This window comes from Lytechinus variegatus, chromosome 10, assembly GCF_018143015.1.
Source record: "Lytechinus variegatus isolate NC3 chromosome 10, Lvar_3.0, whole genome shotgun sequence".
Taxonomy (NCBI): Eukaryota; Metazoa; Echinodermata; class Echinoidea; order Temnopleuroida; family Toxopneustidae; genus Lytechinus; species Lytechinus variegatus.
The window spans coordinates 1,803,456-1,825,266 of record NC_054749.1 but is presented as its reverse complement, the minus strand read 5'-3'; the positions used below and the strand labels follow the sequence as shown (position 1 = coordinate 1,825,266).

At 36.8% G+C, this 21,811-nt stretch overlaps 1 protein-coding gene and 3 non-coding genes across 4 annotated transcripts in view; all 4 read right to left on the bottom strand.

Moving 5' to 3' along the window:
- Positions 1-11,035, bottom strand: part of LOC121422563 (unconventional myosin-X-like) — a 123,161-nt gene extending 112,126 nt beyond the window's left edge. Inside the window, exon 1 of the mRNA XM_041617708.1 lies at positions 10,954-11,035. Coding sequence (XP_041473642.1) covers positions 10,954-11,035 — 82 coding nt within the window. The remainder of the gene's footprint in view (positions 1-10,953) is intronic.
- Positions 11,036-19,184: 8,149 nt separating this feature from the next.
- On the bottom strand, positions 19,185-19,256 carry TRNAM-CAU. Its single transcript has one exon. It is a non-coding gene; the product is annotated as a tRNA-Met (tRNA).
- A 601-nt stretch (positions 19,257-19,857) lies between these two features.
- On the bottom strand, positions 19,858-19,929 carry TRNAM-CAU. The gene has a single exon. It is a non-coding gene; the product is annotated as a tRNA-Met (tRNA).
- A 297-nt stretch (positions 19,930-20,226) lies between these two features.
- TRNAM-CAU lies at positions 20,227-20,298 on the bottom strand. Its single transcript has one exon. It is a non-coding gene; the product is annotated as a tRNA-Met (tRNA).
- Positions 20,299-21,811: the final 1,513 nt, after the last annotated feature.

The following is a 21,811-nucleotide window of genomic DNA, read 5'->3' as shown; positions in this document are numbered from 1 at the left end:
TCAAGGAATCAATTTTAAAGTAACCTTTGAAAATAATGTGGCACTGGGGGATGAGGAGGGAGCACTTACGATGCTTGCAAATCTATAGCATGAACCAGCAAAAAGGATCTGTTTGGAGCAAGAAAGCTGTAAGGATGAACTAAATAAAATTTTGTAAAATTGTATTACTTAAAGCTTGTGTATAGTTTTGGTAAATCCACCAAAATGCACCTATCACTATTCCAATTCATTGCTAGCTAATATGAATGGATATGCCCTATAACAGTTATGATGTGGAGGATATGAAATGAAAATGTGTTTTACAGGATAAATTTTGAGATTTTACATGGAAATTTAACTTGATCGGGTCACCCGATCAAATTGAAATATCTGTGTGTTTTTGTCTTTCAATTAAATCCTATTCCAAATCATGGAATAGGCTGAAACTTTCAAGATATGTTCTTTGTCTGTAACTTTTGGATATCTAATCACTAAATTTATAGGATAAGTGCTTGAATGCCCATTTTTTAATTCAAAATAAGCATCGCCGAGAGAGGGCGCTATATATATCCAAGATTTGAATATTTGAAATTTTCTCAGAGAAGTGCAGTTGGAAAAATATCGGTCTCTACGCTTCAGTAAAACTGTCATATTAGATGATATTCGATTATCAATCACATTATTGACCCTTTACCAAAGCTATACACAGGCTTTAAGACCTTTCTGCGTCAAACACCTACATGTAAAAGGAAAGTACTCACGTTAAAGCCTGATTGGGATCAGGGGTCCCAAGGCATAAAATGTTGCGATCAAAAACATCCCCAAATATTGAACACTTGATTTTCAAATCAGAAGTGTGCAGAATGTTCCTGATGCTGCGCAAGGATTTAAATCTCGACCAAATGGCAGGAGAAAAGTTCATGACTTTGAAATAGATCTATCAAAATACTGGAATGCTATGATCATGTTTTTATTGCCATTCATAGCAGATGACTCAGGGTTGTAAATCTGACAACTACTTTCTCAACTTGATCGAGAAAGACATACAGAAATGATAACATTGCACTTCACCCACATAAATCCCAGCAAGTGCCTTTCAGACTTTCAAACAATCAAAGTGTTTTCGTATTGTTTTCCACCTCATTAAACATCTTACAATAATTTGAACTTTTGAAGTCAATTATGTGAATCACAAACAGCAGAAAAGCTACACATTATTCTTAGTATGTATGACAACAATCGACAAAACATGCATTATAGGAAACATCAACTTACAGATTGCTGGAAGAGCAAATATAGGTTACCGTACTTGATTCTTTGAATTTCTTTCCCTTGCAAATGTGAAATAGAGGACCACTAAGAACCTGGATGTTTCTCCTAACATGAACTCCAACCAAATGATCAAGTAACTCTCATTACTTTTAAAAATAAGCCAGGAGGGCTAGCCTATGTGGTATTGAAGGTAATAAAAAAGAAATGATTCATGGCAAAAATTTTCTTTTCATTTCAGTGAACTAGATCATCCAATATATTTCATGATTGGTTTGATTCAAGAATGTTCCTCTCAGGCAGCATGATCTTCAAATGTCTCCTCAAATCAGATCGAAATCAGATTCATGAAAAACCCCAAAATAACATATCAAACTGCAATTTCGGGCAATTTGTCAAAACATGTTTGTGCGAATTATACCAATGACTGTATAAATACCAGGAAGGGTTAAAAAACTGCTTTTCCCCTCTATGTACCCTCCTATTTCTAATCCAATTGAGGGATATTTTTGCCACTTTTAGAGATTTGGGAAGCCGGCAAACACTGTCCCCTTCAAAAGGATGAATAAAAAAGTGAGGGGAATTGAATGAAAAGTCACATGCTGTGTGACAAATATGCCACTGGTATTTGCTAATTTGATCAGGCATAACTGGTTTCATGACTTCTGTTCTTGTCGGCCTCTGCCTGCACATCTCAAAGGCCCGGGCACCCAGTCACCTAGTCTCGGTGCATGCCTCAGTCAAAAGGAAACTGACGTTTTCAAAAGTCACTCACACAAGCCCACAAAAATGTGCACTATCTCGCTCTAGCAGAGCGAGACGCAAATATTGGGCATAGAAACAGTGTGTGGGGGCTCATAATCACGGATATGTACCAAAATAATGGGCAAACTGAAGTTGAAAATTGAATCGGGTTGGTGAACTAGGTATTCCTTTCCCACATGGACTTAAAAAGTATGGAATTCAACTCTGATGATACATAATTTATGCACGCTTGTTAAACAGTAGTCATTCAGACTAGACTTGAATAGAACGGACGACACAATAGGACAAAAAAGGAGGAATTTTTCGGGCTGAATGCTGATCTTATCTGTCGTATCTATTTAGAATCGTTCAGAACAGGACAAATGTATCAGATATTACCATCGAAACCGCGATACCAAAAAAAATGTATCTAAAATATGGTAAACAGAAATGGCTACAGATTTAAGTATTTACTACGAACAATATGCATCTGGCTAAGCAGTCTGTGGACTTACTAATTTGTAAAAATGATTTTAAAAAGGAGTTATTGAACTTAATCCATGCCTTGACAGATGTTATCTACATATGGTAAGGTCTACAAAAGTATAGAAAAGCAAGCAGAATCACAAATATGCTCTTTTGAAAATTTAACTACAATAACAGAGAAATATACTGTACGCAAATATGCAAACTTTGTTCTTTCTTTCTCTGCCATTCCTTACAGTCTTGCAGAGCAGACCTACTACATGTATTTGTAATTTCTGGTGATATCTGACTGGAGGATCATACATATCGATTTCTCCATACATCAAATGATCTAGAGCCTATTGGCCAGTGAAAATGATGGTACATGAAAGCGAAACAGACATACTATCTGGTGCTCATCAAATTAGCCATGATATTCAGATTACCAAGAAGTTATCAATAGGCGGTTTCAAACCGCCTCGATCACAAGAATCCCCGTTAAATTACGAGAACTTTTTAAGGCTAAAAAATACCCGTTAATTATTCCTGCATTCACACCGCCCCGAAACACATCCTTCGGGATAAGTTCCCGAAGTTACGAGCATGCGCAGTGTGGTCTGATAAGCAGGCAAGGCGGGAGATTCAAAATCACTTGCCAAGCAGCCACCCACGCCGCCGCGCCCAACGACACGCTGGGATAAAAGTTCCCGTAATTTGCTTTCACATCGCCAAAATACCTGCGACCTTGGAAAAATCCCCACGAAAGTTCTCGTAATTTCGCCAAGTACCTACTATTTAGCGGGTATTTTCTTTCGGGGAAATTACGCGTAGTTTGCTTTCACATTACCAAAATACCTGGTATTTTCTGATCGGGGTAAATTTCCCGATCAGAGAATACCTGGAACTGGCGAACTTCGAGGCGGTCTGAAACCACCTAATGATAAAGAGTAGGCCTATATTAAAATTTTGGGGCATTGAATAGCCGATTGTTTGTAAAATGAAGTTAATTTTATCACATAACAGTTAAGATTTTATAGCATCAAGCTTAAAAGGTCAATATTCCACCCACTCCCCCTCAAAAAAAGCACATGCAATCCTAAAATGTTTCCATTTCCACTCCAACAACTGTTTTTCATAAAATTGAGCTGTTTAATAGTCTTCCCCTGGTGCTTATCTGTCGTCACAAGTCTCACTGCTCAAGAATGTCAAAGTAATAACTGGATCATAAATCTAGAAATAATGCCAGTAATATAATTCCTCCTTCAGCCCTTATCATATTGTGGACAGCCATAGCAATGGATTGTTATCAGTAGTAGATGAACTTTTACTAGGAAAAGCAATAAAAAGGCCGAGAATGGTGATGGTGTCACGGTTTAATCACAGTGTGTACATACAAAGTACTATGTGAAAATATTGTTCACACTGTTAACATACTCAAATTGAACAGTGTGAAGATATTTTCACACTGTGGACTCAACAGTGTGGCTGTTCACAGCGTGTTCACATGGTCGACTATGTGAATGCGTGATTCACTGTTGAAATGCTCAAAGGTAACAGTGTGAAGGCCATTTCACATTGTGCTCTTCACTGTGAACATCGTGTGGCAGTGTGAAGATATTTTCACACTGTGGACTCCTCAACAGTGTGACTGTTCACAACGTGTTCACAAAGTCCACTATGTGAATGCGTGATTGACACTGTTGAAATGCTCAAAGTTAACAGTGTGAAGGCGATTTCACATTGTATTCCACACTGTGAAAACACTGTGGCACACATTATGGGACACTGTGTTCTTTCCATTACTAGGGGAAAATGCCTTCTTGAAATAAGATTGGTCAACACACAGCAGATATCTCTGTAAATCATTAAAATTTCCTCTGAAGCGTCCTCCCAAATATTAAGTATTGATTCATGACTTTACAAAATTATGCTTTTTATATGATTGAGAATCATACATTTTGCTTACAGTTGTATTTTGGAGATGCTATAACTATCAAGCATTGAAATTTTGTTTTCCATCCAACACATGAAGAGGTTTATTGCATTATTTGCCCCCATTTTCTCAAGAGTCTATTCAACTCATTGAAGCTTACAGATCATAAAAAACTCTTTTTGCCTTTTATTATAGCTCATGCATGCATGCTTTCACCATGCTGGACTATCTTTACGCAAGGGGTCCTGGAACATCAGTTTTCCCCTCTTTTCAAATCACTTCAAATTGATCAACACGCCCTATTGACTCAACCAATGATCATCCGTGCAAGGCAGAGCTAATAAAAGGATAAGTTTTTTTTCCAGACCAAGGGTGGCCCTTTCATTTCTTCAGGGCTTTATACATCTTCTTGAAAGAATCTTTACAGAATTCTGGAGAGGTGCTAAGCCACTCCACCCATGCCTTTCACCCCCTTCAAAGTTAGACAGTTGTGTTCTTTAGTGAACTCTTCTTAAGAGACCTCTGACTCTGCAGGATGGTGAACTCCTCAAACTCAGTTATATCTTCGATTTTTAAGGGGAAGACCTCTCTAGTCTTGGCTCGTGAAATTCCAACATACTGATGTGGAATTTCATCTAACAATATCCTTTTCTCCTGACATTTGAACAAATTGCACTTTTTGAAAGAAAAGACTTTCAACAAGAATTACAGAGACTATCACTTCTACTTGAGATGCTCCCCAGGGAGTGGAGAAAGGGCACACATTGTGTGCGGACAAACCAGGATCTGATGACTAGGGTGATAATACAGACTGTAACTGTTATTCCAATGTATCAACGCTAGGCCTTTATCGATGCGGAATATGTTGGTAACTATGAGATCAATAATCAGGCATTAAGATGGTACATCTGCAAACACAGAAGGAATGTTACTTTGAAGCCAAAATATATCAACTTTCTACAAAAAACGCCTGATTACTGTGTTTCTCTCCTAGATACAACATTAATGCTTCAGTCATTTGTAAATCAATCTACATGTATAATGCTTTGGGTTTCGGAAAATTATTTCTCATTACAATCTTGTTTACCAGCAGCATTCCTTGTCCTGTCACCTCACCATCAAGCTTTGGACAGTGCATCCCATGTAAATAACCCATTTCAAACAGAAACCCTCCAAGTGTAATACATTATTAAATCTGGTATGCGGACTCTCACACACGCTTCGTAGAAAGATTTGTTGGTGGTTATGATGGTACTATGACCATACCAACTGGTAAAAACCAATTAAGGCAACATCAATGGTCAAATTAACAGGAAAGTGAGAATTTGCTGTTGATGAACTGAAAAACATTTATTTCAAGTCTTCATCATATTGGCCAACCCAATCCTGGTTGGGGATGATTGACAAAATAATGATGGACCTTAAAATTTGACAATTCACATTACCGCAACAAAATTCAATGATCAGGCATTGATAACCAATGCCAGGATACTTTAGTTGGAATCATCGTGACAAGTCAAAAAAGCCATGCAGAATATAAAGTAACCATAAAAGTTAGTTTGAAGGTTTTCAAAGTTGCAATCAATCTAATTTGACAATTGCGTCAACCAATTTCTCTCTCTTTTATTGGCAATGGACAATTTATCACTGATACCAAATCGTACCAATGTTGCAATGAACATCTATTTAACGGCAGCATGCATGACGCAGACAGGCAGTGATATCATCGCTTTTATACATTACACAGACAGAATGACAAAAGAATGTTTTCTAGCTCATTTCTTAGAAAGAGAACGAAATAACACATCAAAGAATAATAACATCATGAAGAGAAAGGGGAATGATAAATAATTCGGACAAATGTAACGACTAAAACAAGAATGAGCGGGCAAAGACCTGGCAAGTTTAGAAAGAGTACAAAACTTTATGTTCACCAAAGGATTGGGAAAAACAAGAAGAATCTATACTTTATAGAAAACAAGTGAATTTTTCTAGTTGTTACAACAAATAACCTTCAAAATAAATTGAATTTTGCTACCAAAAAATGAATGGCATCAATGTGACAATTGGAGAATCTGTTTGATTTCTTTTCTTTTATTTCATTTTGATGGGAGGAACAGACATGAAGTCTACCAAATACTACTTCATCCCCCCAAAAATGATTTCTTGTTGTAAATCGGCATGTACAGCAAAGAATCTGTACCACCGTTATAGGCACACAAATTCAATTTGAAACCAGATACGGCATTAAGATTGAAACTATACGCCTGCTGGATCCGCTTTATGGCAGAAGTAAAATGATGACAGCGTATGCTTGATGAAAAGTAAACCGCCTAAATGGAATTGAATTCAGTTGTCAAAAGCGGCATGGTTATTGCCTAATCTCCGATAGAATGTCATGACTATGACTTCCATTAATTTCAAGGAAAGTACCTGATTTTTCCATCATTTTCACCAGGTCCAGAGGTGGAATTGATCAATATGCCGTGACAAGTTTGAAAACCTTAATGACTTTTACCCTACTTTAGCTAGCAGTGGTGGTAAAACGTTCCACTGAAGAGCAAAATAATATGAAAGAATACCCAAGGGTCTACACTTTATAGGGTGTGTTTATGCTTCCAATGCGAGGACAGAATCAGCGATTTCAAACGCCGATTCAAAACGCCGATCGTAAACGTGGTTCTGGGAGTGCTGTTTATGCTTAACTTTTCAGAGCAAATCATGATCTCCAGCTGGCTTCGCATCGTAAAGCGAGGTCAAATTGGGCGCGCCTTTTTTTCGAAAGTTTTTTCCGATTGTTGTTATTACGTGGAGATAAGCATGGAGCAATACGACTGTATTGCCCGCGGAGTTTCATCTCACCGGAAGCATGTACCAAATGACGTCATTTAAACACGTTTACGATCGTGGTTCTGTTTATGCTTCCCCAGAAAGCCTAATTCTGGTCAAACGACGTTTACAAACGCACCTTTTTGTGAGTTAACGATCGGCGTTTTGAAACAGTGTTTAAATGAAAGCATGGACGCAACCGTGTTTTGGACTAACCACGTTTGGAAACGCTGATTCTGGCCTGAAAAGTGGAAGCATTAACACAGCCTTAGTTATCTAAAAGAATCATAATCGTAAAAAATCCTATTCAGTAGGGGGGCTACATTCGATTACCCACTAGATATCAGATCACATTATGCCGAAGGGCTCTGAAATTATTATTTTCTGTCCCAAGATGTAATTTTGATACATGCATGATATGTGATAAATAAGCAGTGTTATTGAGAAATCACCAAGATGTCCATGCAAAATAATTAACATATACATTTAGGCCTATTTGGAATAACATTGATCAGGAGGGACATTTACTTCCTTTAATCAATTATCTCAATTGTGTGCCTTTATCAAGGAGAATAAAACTTTCACCACCTCAATTTGCTTTATAGAGCCTCACCAAATTTCTCCATTAAAATATTCCTTCTCAGTTTTTTTTTATTTAATTGAAACAGGTTTAATTCTAACTCCTTCTTCATTAGCAGGGGGCTTTGTTTCAGCTGAAAATCATATAAATTTCTTTACTCCACTTGCTGAACTGACTTTGTTCAGGCATCAAACTCTGCTTAATCTAGTTACATGTAATTCAAGCACTTCAATGAAAATAACAAGTGGAATGCCTCTGGCCGTCTCACCTGCATCACGCGGTTCAATATAGCAGCAGTGCTGACTTTGAATACTACTCTAACTTGCACAAGATGTTCAGTGATACATGGTTACTCTTATGTCCACTTTTTATGAACTAGACCAATAAACTTACAGAGATATGATGGTTATTCACCAAAAAACCCCAACATGGCCAAAGTTCATTGACCTTACATGACCTTTGACCATGATCATGTGACGTGAAACTCAAACAGGATATTCAGTGATACTTGATTACTCTTATGTACAAGTTTCATGAATCAGATCCATAAACTTTCAAAGTTATGATGGTAATTCAACAGATACATCCAATTCGGCCAAAGTTCATTGACCTTTGACCTTGGTCATGTGACCTGAAATGTGCACAGGATGTTCAGTGATACTTGATTACTCTAATGTCCAAGTTTAATGAACTAGCCCAATAAACTTCCAAAGTTATGATGGTAATTCAACAGATACCCCCGATTCGGCCAAAGTTCATTGACCCTAATGACCTTTGACCTTAATCATGAGACCTGAAACTTGCACAAAATTTTCAGTGATGCTTGATTACTATTATGTCCAAGTTTCATGAATCAGATCCATAAATTTTCAAAGTTATGATGGGAATTCAACAGATATCTCCAATTCGGCCAAAGTTCATTGACCCTAAATGACCTTTGACCTTGGTCATGTGACGTGAAACTCATGCAGGATGTTCAGTGATACTTGATTAACCTTATGTCCAAGCTTCATGAACTAGGTCCATATATTTTCTAAGTTATGATGACATTTCAAAAACTTAACCACAGGTTAAGATTTCGATGTTGATTCCTCCAACATGGTCTAAGTTCATTGACCCTAAATGACCTTTGACCTTGGTCATGTGACATGAAACTCTAATAGGATGTTCAGTAATACTTGATTAACCTTATGGCCAAGTTTCATGAACTAGGTCCATATACTTTCTAAGTTATGATGTCATTTCAAAAACTTAACCTCAGGTTAAGATTTGATGTTGACGCCGCCGCCGCCGCCGCCGCCGTCGGAAAAGCGGCGCCTATAGTCTCACTTTGCTTCGCAGGTGAGACAAAAATGTATGAACTCATAACATATCAAGACATATAACATCACAACAATCATGTGTGTTTAGGAGACTACTACTGCTCAAAGGTGATTGACAATCTAAAATCACTTCTACTAGTACTATTTAAAAGGACTTTGCAGTTTGTACATCTTCATTTTTTTAGTAACATGATATAAAAACCCTTCCATCAGACATCACTGTAGTTCCAAAGAGGATGTGTGTGGTCTTATAGGGTCAAGCCAGATGGGTAAGATACTGTCAACAGAATTTTCAACTTTGAGAAGTTTGGACAGTGCAAATCCACCTATTCAAAACCATCTCCTCAAGAAGATCACAATTAGATGGCTCCTGTGTTTGCTTTCTTGTGGGATAGAACCCCCTTTTGAGTTGGTGTTAAGCCGCACCTCCACCCCCCCCCCCCTCATAGTCTGCCACGCTGATTCTGAGAACTTTGCACATCTAAACTTTTTGGCAGGTTGACAAACATTGGAATACTTTTGTCAAAATAATTACAGGAGGCTTGTGGCATTCACAGATGGGTTCACAGTTTTGGTTTCAGGTAATTGTTACCTGGTCCCTTCTTGATTGTAGTCATTGTACAATAAACATTTAGAGAACATGGACGAAACCAATCAACTAAGTCCAGTACAGAGGGCCTACATGTTACACATGATGGTACCAAAGTTTATTCTGGGAGCCTTGTCCATCGTAACTTTTGGGAAGGTTGACAAACATTGGAATATGTTTGTTGTGGGATGTTTGTGACTCTGCATGCAAGACCAGTTCACAGTTTTGGTTTCAGGTAATTGTTACTCGGTCCCTTCTTGATTGCACAAACTTGGAACTAGTAAAACAAGTCGAGCACGGATGGCCCCTCTTTTTTACAAACCAACAGAAATCATTTATTGTTCAATACAGGAAAAGGGTTTATTTCAATATCAATGGCATACGGAGAATGGGTTAATTAAGTAATCCAAGAGGAATTGTAGATATAAAATCCATGGACAATCTTTATAGGCCTAATGGGAGATTGTGGATAACTTTTTCGCTTGAAGTACAAAATGCCCCCAAAATTAGAACTATATTAAATGATCAGAATATAATTACGTCTGCATTTTTACTTTTTCATCTTCCATACTATTTTCTCACTAAATGACAGTATCATCAGCCTACTACAATACGAAACACGTGGTTCGAGATACTTCTAAGTTCTAATAAACTTATTTCATATTTGATTTTTTTTTAAGCCTAGCTTTCTAAAATCTATCATCCAGTGATCTCTTCAGATATTTCTTTTTATGGATGGGTAATCAAATCGTCTGAATCTATGACACCATCCACCCTTCACTTCGCTTCATACCAATGCCCTACCTTTTTTCTTCCCCATTCGCACCCCTCCTGGCCCCTCCTCTCTCGTCTCTCTCCCCACCTCTCGCTACATCCATCTTTTTTATTTATTTCATTCACTCTCTATCTTTATCTATTCATCTCAATAGTTATCCCTTTCAATCGGTGTAAACATCATATATCCAAATCATCTCAATCCTTCACTCAACATTAAATTGAAAAGAGGTACATTCATTAAAATCCGATGTAAAATCTTAAGAATTTTTTATTTTTCAATTTTCAAATTTCTTTCTTATACTTCACCATCCACACGTTAGACGGTGAAATCACCTTCTTTCGGATATCATAAAAACCAAAGAAATATACAGTTCTCACTTTTATCTTAAAGCAAGGCCTGGAAATTCTTATCGTCTTTCCGTTGATGCTCACAATCAAAATGTTATTCTAATTTCCTTCATCTTACCTTTACTCTTCTTCTCTTCTAGCCGTTTAAGTTCATCTAAGTAACGATCCATAAGAAACGATTTCCCTTCATTTGCTGACATAACTGTTAATAAGAAAGTTCACTTTCACAAAGTTCCTCTACTAGTTTTACGTCTATGGTAGATAGGACGACCGCCACTCCAGGTCTCCACGGCCTCCCCTCGACCTCCCCGAGTGCCACGGACTCCACTTTCCGATCAATCCTCAAATTAATTCCTTGGTATCGGTATGATATTTCCACAAATCTCTGAATTTTCAGCCGTAAACTATCGAAGACTTTCCACGGTTTTTTACAATTATCACTTATGTATTACCTCAATTCAGGTAAACGTTTGAGATAATAACATTATTATTAAGCAAGTAAGTTCCAGTCTCGGTATTCCACTGGAGCGAATGAACTTGTACCCCGATTTTCTGGCTTGAGCGGAACACCAATCTCGATCGCCCACTTGCACTACGAACACACGTTGGTTGATTCAGCCAAGGAGATATCACCTCTTCAGCTAAACCGTGCAAAACCTCCAGTCGCATGGCATCCAATATTCTTTGGTGGTACTGTTATGTATGAATGAGTGCCGCATTAACCAATGCATGGGGAAGACGCATACACACTGCATGCGGGAACTCGATTGGTCAAAAATTTCCCCCAAAGAGAGACTAGTCTATTCAGAACGTAGAGGGAGATATGCCACTAAATTAAAAGGAAGGGGGCTACTGAACAATAGGTGCAATATTTTGTCGAGGTATTTAGCTTTTCAAACCACTGCGTTAATATATTCGAAAATTTAATTTTGCGAGCAGGAACATGTTAAGAGATGATGCTAAAAGAACTGATATTATTACGTCAAATGGCACAGTGCCTACATTACATCATTTTTGTTTTGTCCAATCATTTTTTAAACCATCTCGCCGACACTGAAGACTTTTTTTAATCTCATTGGACAACACAGACTCACTTTCAAAACACAAAACAAAAAATAAGACCTGTAAAATCATATAGAATTGAAAATCGGCCACCTTTTTTAGTGAAGATCCCCCTATATTAATCACTTCATCATCAATTTCATATTATTTATGTGTTATGAATGCATTTAGATCATTTTGACCATTCTGTGGATAACCGTTTTCAAAGCAATGTTATCTTTGCATGAGGAATACATCTCATATGTTTTTTTAATATTATTGATTCTCCATCTTATTACTGTTTCCCTGCATACAATTCTCAGATGGTTTCGTATGTCTTATAGACATGAATCAATTTATTTGCTCCGAACAAGGCCTATGGCTCCTTCGTCGTTAAAATCACTCCTCCAAAATTAATCAGAATGTTTCACAAGCACGCGTTACCTCCGGAGCCTCTCCCCATTTACCGACTTTGGACTGACCAAACATAATTTAATCTCGCTTGTCATTAATGAACCTTTTGCGTCATTTTATTCATCCTCTAATATCTTTTGTTCTACCTTCCGTCAATAGCAGAAAGGAGTTTAATTGACCTCTTCGAATAGATAATAGTAGATTAATCTCGGTTGGATGTGAAGCATGTGGTCGTCAGGTCTATTCAATCCCAAAGAGAATTAGAGCGGTTCTGTTTGAGGGGCTCGTCAATGTGGAAAAGAATGAGAAGCAATTTGTAAGACTCAATTGATCTGATTAATTACGGATGGATTAAGAAGCATTAGTCACATGGGTGACGTACTAATCTGGCATTAATCCGCATGGATGCGGAAAGAGATCAAAAGGGGTGAATGTTCTTCGCGGGCTACAAACCTGATAGGGATTCATGGACAATCGTATCTTTTGGAAAGCATTTGTTTTGATACAAAGTCAAGTTAAGAAACTTTTGTTAAGTAAAAAACAAACAAACAGTAGTTGGGATAAACGCGTAAGATGCGGTAATTCTATCGGCGGAGTTCTATCCTCTTGAGTTTTTCGTTTCTTTAGTTCTTTCACAGATAACGTATTTATATCTTGACTTTATTCAGACTTTTATGCCGATCTTCTGGAAGCATTCGTAACTCGTTTCACCCCCTCCTCCTTATGTGTAAAGTTTCAACATTAATGATTGCAATCAAAGTAAAATTAACAATTTTTACAAATCATCCAACAAAAAGTACAAATTTAACAGATTATCACACAAACAAAAAACATACACAGTGAATGAGAATGGTCGATGTTACCTGTCTGAATCCATCTTCCGCCTGATAAATTTCGTCATAATTACGTCACTGTTGTTCTTGTTTGCACAATTCAATGCAAGAATGTGCCTCGCTATAATTAAAATGAGTAAGGTGCAATATTGTGAGCAAACCCCACCCAACACAACAGACCGACCCCATCCCACAGACACTTTTTTTAACAAGTGCACACCTAATTACCAATAATGCATATAGCATTTCAATCTATTTGAAAGCATGATAAAAGAGCATTGTGGATTAAATGCCTTGCTCACGGGCATAGGTGCCAGGGATCGAACTCATAACTTTCCATGTATAGCCAGGCGCCTTAGACCACTCGGCCACGGCACCTCACGGCCACGTACACAAATATACACAAACCCACACACACCTCTTCCACTCCCTCTCTCTTCCCTTCATTCACCCTTCCCCTCTCACCCCGGCCCCCGGCCATCTCTATCTCCTCCTCTCACGCTTACCCCTCCCAATCCTCTCATTCTCCCCTTCCATTCCTCACTCTCCCCCTCTCTCTGCCCCCTTTCTCCCCCTCAAGTTCCTCCCCATCTCTCTCCGGCTCCCTCTGCCATGTCTGCCTAATATAGCACCACCGATCATTTTAATGACGTCAAAACTTTACATCTCACGATCACCTGTCAGTTTTAAACGCCGCTGTTCAAACGTGATACCCGATTTTCGACACGTTTCGATATTAACGGCAAGCATGCTCAGCTCGGCAACAATTATAGAAAAGGATAGATACAGGGGGATAGATATTCACATAATTATAATGACTGCTGAAAATGCACGCACAGAATTCATTATCACATTTTCATGCGTGCATGAGCTTATTTGTCAGACAAGAGGTGCAAACATGGTTAGACCCAAGACCGTTTCCAAAAAAAATGAATATTTTTTTTTTAAAGGAGGAAAAGAGGTTCCCGGGTTCGACATGAAACATTTTTTCGCTTGTCAAAATTTTCGGAGACAGAGACCCTTACCAAATTAAATGACGACTTTTTTGCTTGTCAAATTTCTTGCCAAGGCCAACATGGCCAAGGAAGAAAAGGAATGGAACCCCCTAATTAAAACCCCTGGCTACGGGGATGGACACAGAGGCGTCGTTAGGAAAGAGGGCAGGGGGTGGCAGGACATATCGATTTGCTCCCCCAAAAATAATTTTGATAGCTGCCTGGAGAAATTTATTACATGTAGTACAGATACTTCTGAAAGCCCCATAAAACTTTTAACTTGGCCTAAAAAATAATGTTAAACATACAAAATTCTGCATCATGATGTGGCGCGCTCCAATTTGTTTTAATTTGTTTGCTTTCCACTTTTTCCCCCCCCCCCCCCCCATCATCATGGATCGACACCCTTGGTTAGACAGATGGGTAGTTAAAGGCAGAGGGGAAGGGGGGGGGGTACATTTCTAGATAGACTAGGATAGATTATGTACAGATGACTATATAGAGACACATGTAGATAGATAATAGATAGATAGATAGATAGATAGATAGATGGATGGATGGATGGATGGATGGATGGATGGATGGATGGATGGATGGATGGATAGATAGATAGATAGATAGACAGATGGACAGATAGATAGACAGACAGACAGACAGATAGATAGCTAGATAGATAGATAGACAGACAGATAGACAGATAGATAGATAGACAGACAGGCAGGCAGACAGACAGACAGACAGACAGATAGATAGATAGATAAATAGATAGATAGATAGATAGATAGATAGACAGATAAATAGATAGATAGATAGATAGATAGATAGACAGACAGACAGACAGACAGACAGACAGATAGATAGATAGATAGATAGATAGATAGATAGATAGATATACAGACAGACAGACAGACAGAGAGACAGACAGACAGACAGAGAGACAGTTAGACAGACAGACAGATAGATAGATAGACAGACAGATAGATAGATAGATAGATAAAACTTGTTAAGGGGGAGAAGAAGAGGGAGAGAGAGAGAGAGAGGGATGAAATGAAAGCAAATAGAATAATGAGAAGATGAACACAATAAAGGTAAAATTTAGTTCAGTTCGAATTCAGTTCATTTGGATATCAGTTGTCCATTTGTTAATTGCATAGGCTAATTTCAGGGCGAAATTCTCACTGATACCCAGTCACACCATCGAAACCGAATCGAAATGACATACGTTATATCAATATAAATAGACCGATTATGGTTTGGAGACTGATCCGCTGGTATGACCGTCGCACAAAATCTGAAATCTTTTTGAGTCATCCTAAATCACTTTTTTTACAGTCGTAACGGTGTGTGTTGGTATTTGATGGTTAAAGGTATTGTTTAAGAGCAGCCGATTTAAAAAATTTTCAAACCAAGATGAAACATGTGTACAAGTGCATGTATTAGAACTAATAAACCCTCAAAACAACCATTATTGAGAATGAAAAGCTAAAACTACAAGGCAAACCCTGATTTTGTAATAGACGTCTTCTAGACGCCTAAATAGTATACATAAGTGTATGGGATGAAATTAAGATGGTGTTTCCGGTCACTTTATACTTCAATTTTTGAAGCACTAAATAATTATTTTCGAACGCAATTTTTTCTGGGCTTTATTTTTGTAACATATCCCAGACACAGGTGACAAGTGTGACCTTCTAGCTTAGATTTTTTTAAAGTCAAACCAATGTTAAACAATCACTTTAATCAGCTTTTCCGCAGACTTCATTTTGTTAATGGTTATATTTGGCTATTTTACCCAGAAGAAGAATACTATATACATAATAAAATGAAGTGAACTATTATATCCAATCCAATTGTTTTTTTTTAATGGGCAACGAATTTATATTCATTATCTTGCGATTGTGCCTTGGGGGGGTGTTGGGGTGGGGTGGGCATTGGTGCTATTTTTACATATATATTTTTCTTGTAGTATTAATGATAAGGCTTACATGTGATTTTACTAGCTGTTTTAGCTTATGCGGCTCCGTATCATTCAGCAATGAATATTTGCGCCATTTATATTTTATCTCAATGTTTTTAGTCTTCAAAAATAATAAAGACAGATTTAAGAAAAAAAAACAAATCTTGAATCTAATCATTCATTCGGTCAAACAAAATTGTAATTCAATGCTGAAACTACAAACCTTTCTGTCATTGTTCAGAATTTGTATATATTCTGAATAAAGACATGTATACTAAATAAACCTGATTTTTTATCCATCGTTAAACATTCATTCCCTTGGAAATACACCCGCTGCATACTCCCGCAAGTCTTATGGAAAAATTGTCGGTAATCGATACATCATTCTTCTTTTGTAATGTACGTCAAATTTGCGATGACGCTGATTTTGTTTCGAGATGTCGGTAGGGGGTAGAATGCTTCGTGACAATAGGCTCTCCCGGAGAGAATAATCATGTTTTGTTATATTATTCACGAAAGAGTGGTATTTATAGAGCTTTTGGGTGGTGTTTCATTGTGTTTTAACCTTCAACGTTCTATTCTTAGTAACATGTATCAATAATGGACAATGAGGAGAGGAGGGAGTAGGTCTCGTAGATTAGTTGTAGCGACTGTTGATGTTGTTTTTGATGGTATTTAATGATGGCGATGACGACGATGATGATGGTGATTATGATCACGATAGTGACGATTTTGTCGACCATGATGATGAGGATGATGATGATGATTGTGATGAATTTGAAGATGAGGATGATAATGATGGTGACGATGTTGACGATGATGATGATGACTATTATAATTTCGATTTAGATGATGGCGGTGATGATGATTAATGATGATGATGATGATAATGAAGATATAGATAATAGTGATGGTGTGACGATGTTGATGGTGATGACGATGATGATGTGGAGTAGGAGGAGGAGGAAAAAGAAGACGATGAAGAAAAATAAGAATTGAGAATAATGCAATTTACGATGGAGAAAAAAATAGCCTCTCAGAAAACTTTTCCTCTCATAAAAGCTTGCCTCTAAGAGAAGCTTTGGTTTTGTTTTGGCAAGCCCCTCCGATTCAGTTTACTTTAACAAAAATAATAAACTCGGGTCATTTACTTTGTATTATGTTTTAAAAATCTGTAGTCATGTTATAATATAATCTATATATTATTTGGTCATTAATTGATCCGTATTTTGATAGGTTTCATTTAACAATTTAACCCTTCGTCTGATAAGTTGGGTCATTTTTTTTCAGTGTTGTAATTAGACTCCTGCCTCCAGAAAGATATTGTACTTCCATTTGTCAAGAGTTGGCGCTATAATTGTACATCGCAAATTCTACATGGAGATCTTTTAAAATATTCAGATCAGTGATTAACCGACCGTGTCTGTTAATTACTTCATCTTTGCAATATTAATAATAATAAAAAAAAATTAATGGACATATATTGATTTATGATTTTTATTTATTTGAAAGTCAATAAAAGTTTCAACATTTAAAGAAATATGAATAACAAGGAGGAAAACAGCTTTTCGTTTATTCTGTACACTGTAAAGTGATGAAGATAATGTGTTAATGTATTAAAAATAATAAGTTAAATTCTACAAATACCGTCTACTAAAAAAAAAGAAAATAAACTATAAAAAAAGTTTATAAAAATCAAATGTGCGGTTCTATAACACGATCAATACCAATAATGACACAATGATATAGTGGGTGCATTCGTGAGAAAAATGCGGGAAAAATGAAAAAAAAAATGAGAAAAAAGTGTGCTTTTATACGACATTTTCATCGAAACAGTGCCAAACCCACAAAGTGTCATGATTTCGTAATTTTTCCTCTTATCTGATTTCGAGACAAATAGCAGCTGTGTGAGGTATATGCTTGTAATGATTTTTAGAATGCAAAAAGAGTTTAGCAGAGCGAGGTTTCGATCCTCGGACCTCTGGGTTATGGGCCCAGCACGCTTCCGCTGCGCCACTCTGCTACTTAGCATAGGCATAGAACGTAGCGTTTTTTATTATTGTAAGCTATGATGAGTATAAGCATGGAGCTATTAAACCCATAGCTCAATGGTATACGTGAATGGACAGGTGCAACAATATACAATAGATTGAAATTGAGCGATGCTTTGTTCTTTAGTACATGTATGGAAATAGTAAGTATATACCCGTAAATTCCAAAAAAAAATAAAATGATATAACCGTTTTCACACATTAAATGATCAGAGATCGAAAACAAGCGAAACATTAAAATGAGGCTCACAGATTTTAGAGTTTTTTAAATGACAATGATGATAACGGTTTTGATAAAATAGCATCAATGAGAAAAATAATTAACAATTGCAGGAATAACAACAACATTAATAATAGTAGTGATATACTAATATTAATACTTTTACTACTTATAATAAAGATGACGATGATGATAATAATAATGATAATAGTAATAATAACAATAATAGCAATAATGCTAATAGTAGTAATATTAATTAAAACTATGATAATAATATCATACCAATATCATAAGTATGACGATGATGATAAGATAGATAAGATTTAATATAAGATTTATTTTATTTATACACGGTTAAAAAGCCCAAACAGTTCACAGACTGATTTCCATTGGGGCCGTGTCGAACATTACAATTGACAAAGTAAACATTTTAAAATCAGTGTTTAACGAATAACATATATGAAACAGAATTAAGCATCAATTAAATATTACAAGGCAATCATTGAAACGTGAAGAGGAGGGGAGGAGAAGAAAAAAAGGAAGAAGAAGGGAAAAGTGAGAGGGAGAAGAAAAAGAAAGCAGAGAAGATAACAGAAGAAGAAAAGAAGAAGAAGAAAAAGAATAATGATAGTAAGAAAAAGACGAAGAAATTATATACCGTTCTCAAAAACATCAATAACTTACAACATGAAATATCTATCTGTAAATTGGAACAAAGCGGTGCATACATGGTAATAGTAAATGTGTACATGGTACAAAATTTTCCTTTATTCGCGGTTATTTTGCCATTCATTGCCACATTAACTCCGCGGATGACTGAAAAACAACAAAATCATATTAGCAGAGCGAGGTTTCGATCCTCGGACCTCTGGGTTATGGGCCCAGCACGCTTCCGCTGCGCCACTCTGCTTCTCTCGAGCTTACGGATTACATTGAGTCTTATGGCTAGATCATGGATGATGCAATATCTGGACTTTATTACACGATAAAAGATCCTGTATCAGGGAGCATCGCATGAGGGGGACCACCCAGGTGAAAAAAGGGAGAAAATGGTAATTACGAGGGGGGGGGGGAGAAAAGGGAAATGGGGGAATATGGCATAGCCATGCACCCCCACCCCCATATCCTAAGTCCCTGCTCATGATATAAATGTTGAACTAAGAATGAAATTTGTGCCCAAATCGTGTTAATTACTGGAATGTTGGAAAACCCCACCAATTTATACAACTGGGCTCCTTTGATAAAAAATAATAAAAACTTTTGTTGGCATTGGCCATTGACCTTCCGACGCCAAATTTAAACGGCAATTATGACATACCACAGTCAGTCAAAACAGAAGCATTACTGAACATCGTTCAGATTAATTCTTGTATGATCAAGCACATAAAAAGTAAACCATTAAAAGTTCGCATTGGTCCCCTCTCTTCCCTTTTCTTTCCCCATTCTCCCCCCACCCTTTCTTCAATTTTTGACAAATCTTGGCAACCACTCTTATTTTCAAATGCAAAAATTAGCAGAGCGAGGTTTCGATCCTCGGACCTCTGGGTTATGGGCCCAGCACGCTTCCGCTGCGCCACTCTGCTTCTTCCGATGAAATTGATGGCATTTGGATCATAATGATTGTATGCTGAGTAAATGAATGATGCAATCTTGTTGTATATTGTCACGATGAGCGAGAATTCGTAGAATAACACAACTGTAAATTGCAATGTGTTCATAAAAAACAAAAGACAATGAATTATACGTGCGTTATGTTCATTTTCAATATCGCGTAATGTGGCAAAATATAAATAATTTAAGATTACCTCTCATACTTGAATATTTCAACATGTTCTGAAAATCAGTTGGACCTAAATTAGATTTAATAATAAATAAAATATTAGCAGAGCGAGGTTTCGATCCTCGGACCTCTGGGTTATGGGCCCAGCACGCTTCCGCTGCGCCACTCTGCTATACTTACAAGTTAAAACACTTTTGTTCGATTGCATTATCATCAATGTATTCACCAATTACATGACATGATGATGTAATTGCATTGAATCGTACTGAAATAATGGTCCAATATATGAACGGGCGAAACACTTTCAGTCTGATAGGTAAAAAAAGAAAAAAAAATCAGACAAAAAAATTACAGATTGAAAGTGGATTTCCTAAAAAAATATATAAATGAAAATTATAGGTTAATCATATTCTTTAATGAATTACAATGTACTTGTATTTTAAATTTTATTTATGACTTCAACGGCAAAATGATTACAAAATGCAAATGTAATATAATTTCCAAAATTGTTATAATTATTAATATATTAATCAGGGGCCGTGGAACGGTTTTCAAAGTGGGGGGCTGAGCCAAAAGTGGAGGGGGGTCTGATCATGCAAAAAAATCACAATCATATGGTCATTTTTTCATTTTTGTACACGGTTTTGAAAAAAAGTGGGGGGCTAAAGCCCCCTCCCGCTTCCGTGGCCCCTGTTAATGTTATTGTGTAGTTTTCATAATTGTGGTAAAATAGAAGGAGACCTGTGTGTGTGTATATATAAAGCTGACACAACCTATAAATAAAATCCTCAAGATCGGAAGGGGGCGCAATGTCTGATATCTGTGTGCTTATAAAAAATGCAGAAGTTTAGCAGAGCGAGGTTTCGATCCTCGCACCTCTGGGTTATGGGCCCAGCACTCTTCCGCTGGGCCACTCTGCTCCTTACAATAAACCGATTGGATTCATATCATAATATTATATGAAATACAAGTGTATCAAAGGAAATAATATCATTGAACAGGTGAATTATTTTCACGGTTACAGTTCATGTGAAGCAAAAGATATATTGAAACTGGAATTTTCTAAAGTATATAAGAGGAATAGCATATAGGCCTCATTATTTTATGTATTCATGTTCATGAATGAATACAATTTTCATTTTACTTGACTTTATTGTAAAACTAACTAGAATATATTAGCAGTATATATATCAATAGGCCTATATATATTATCAGTCTCAAACAATACAAATACAAATGCTATTAAAAAAAAGAAAAAAAGAAGGAGAGGAACGATTTTTTAAATTAAGACACGTCGAAAAAAAAAGAAAATAATAATTGGCCTAACGAGTTGGCGGTAATAGTCAAATATGACTGGTCGCCATTAATTTTCAACAAACATTGAGACTGATATTTTTAAAATAAATATAATGGCAGTATAAATTAACTACATTAAATGAATGAAAGAAAATTCACAGGTATTTCTAAGAAATAACAAAATTAACATTAGCAGAGCGAGGTTTCGATCCTCGGACCTCTGGGTTATGGGACCAGCACGCTTCCGCTGCGCCACTCTGCTTTACCAGTTATCTATTAAAATCATACAAGGAACATACAAATGCTATCAAGTGCTATATCAGCATTTTTGATATAAAACAAAAATTCAGAATCCATTGATACGCCACTTGCTCAATCTGTGTACAGGA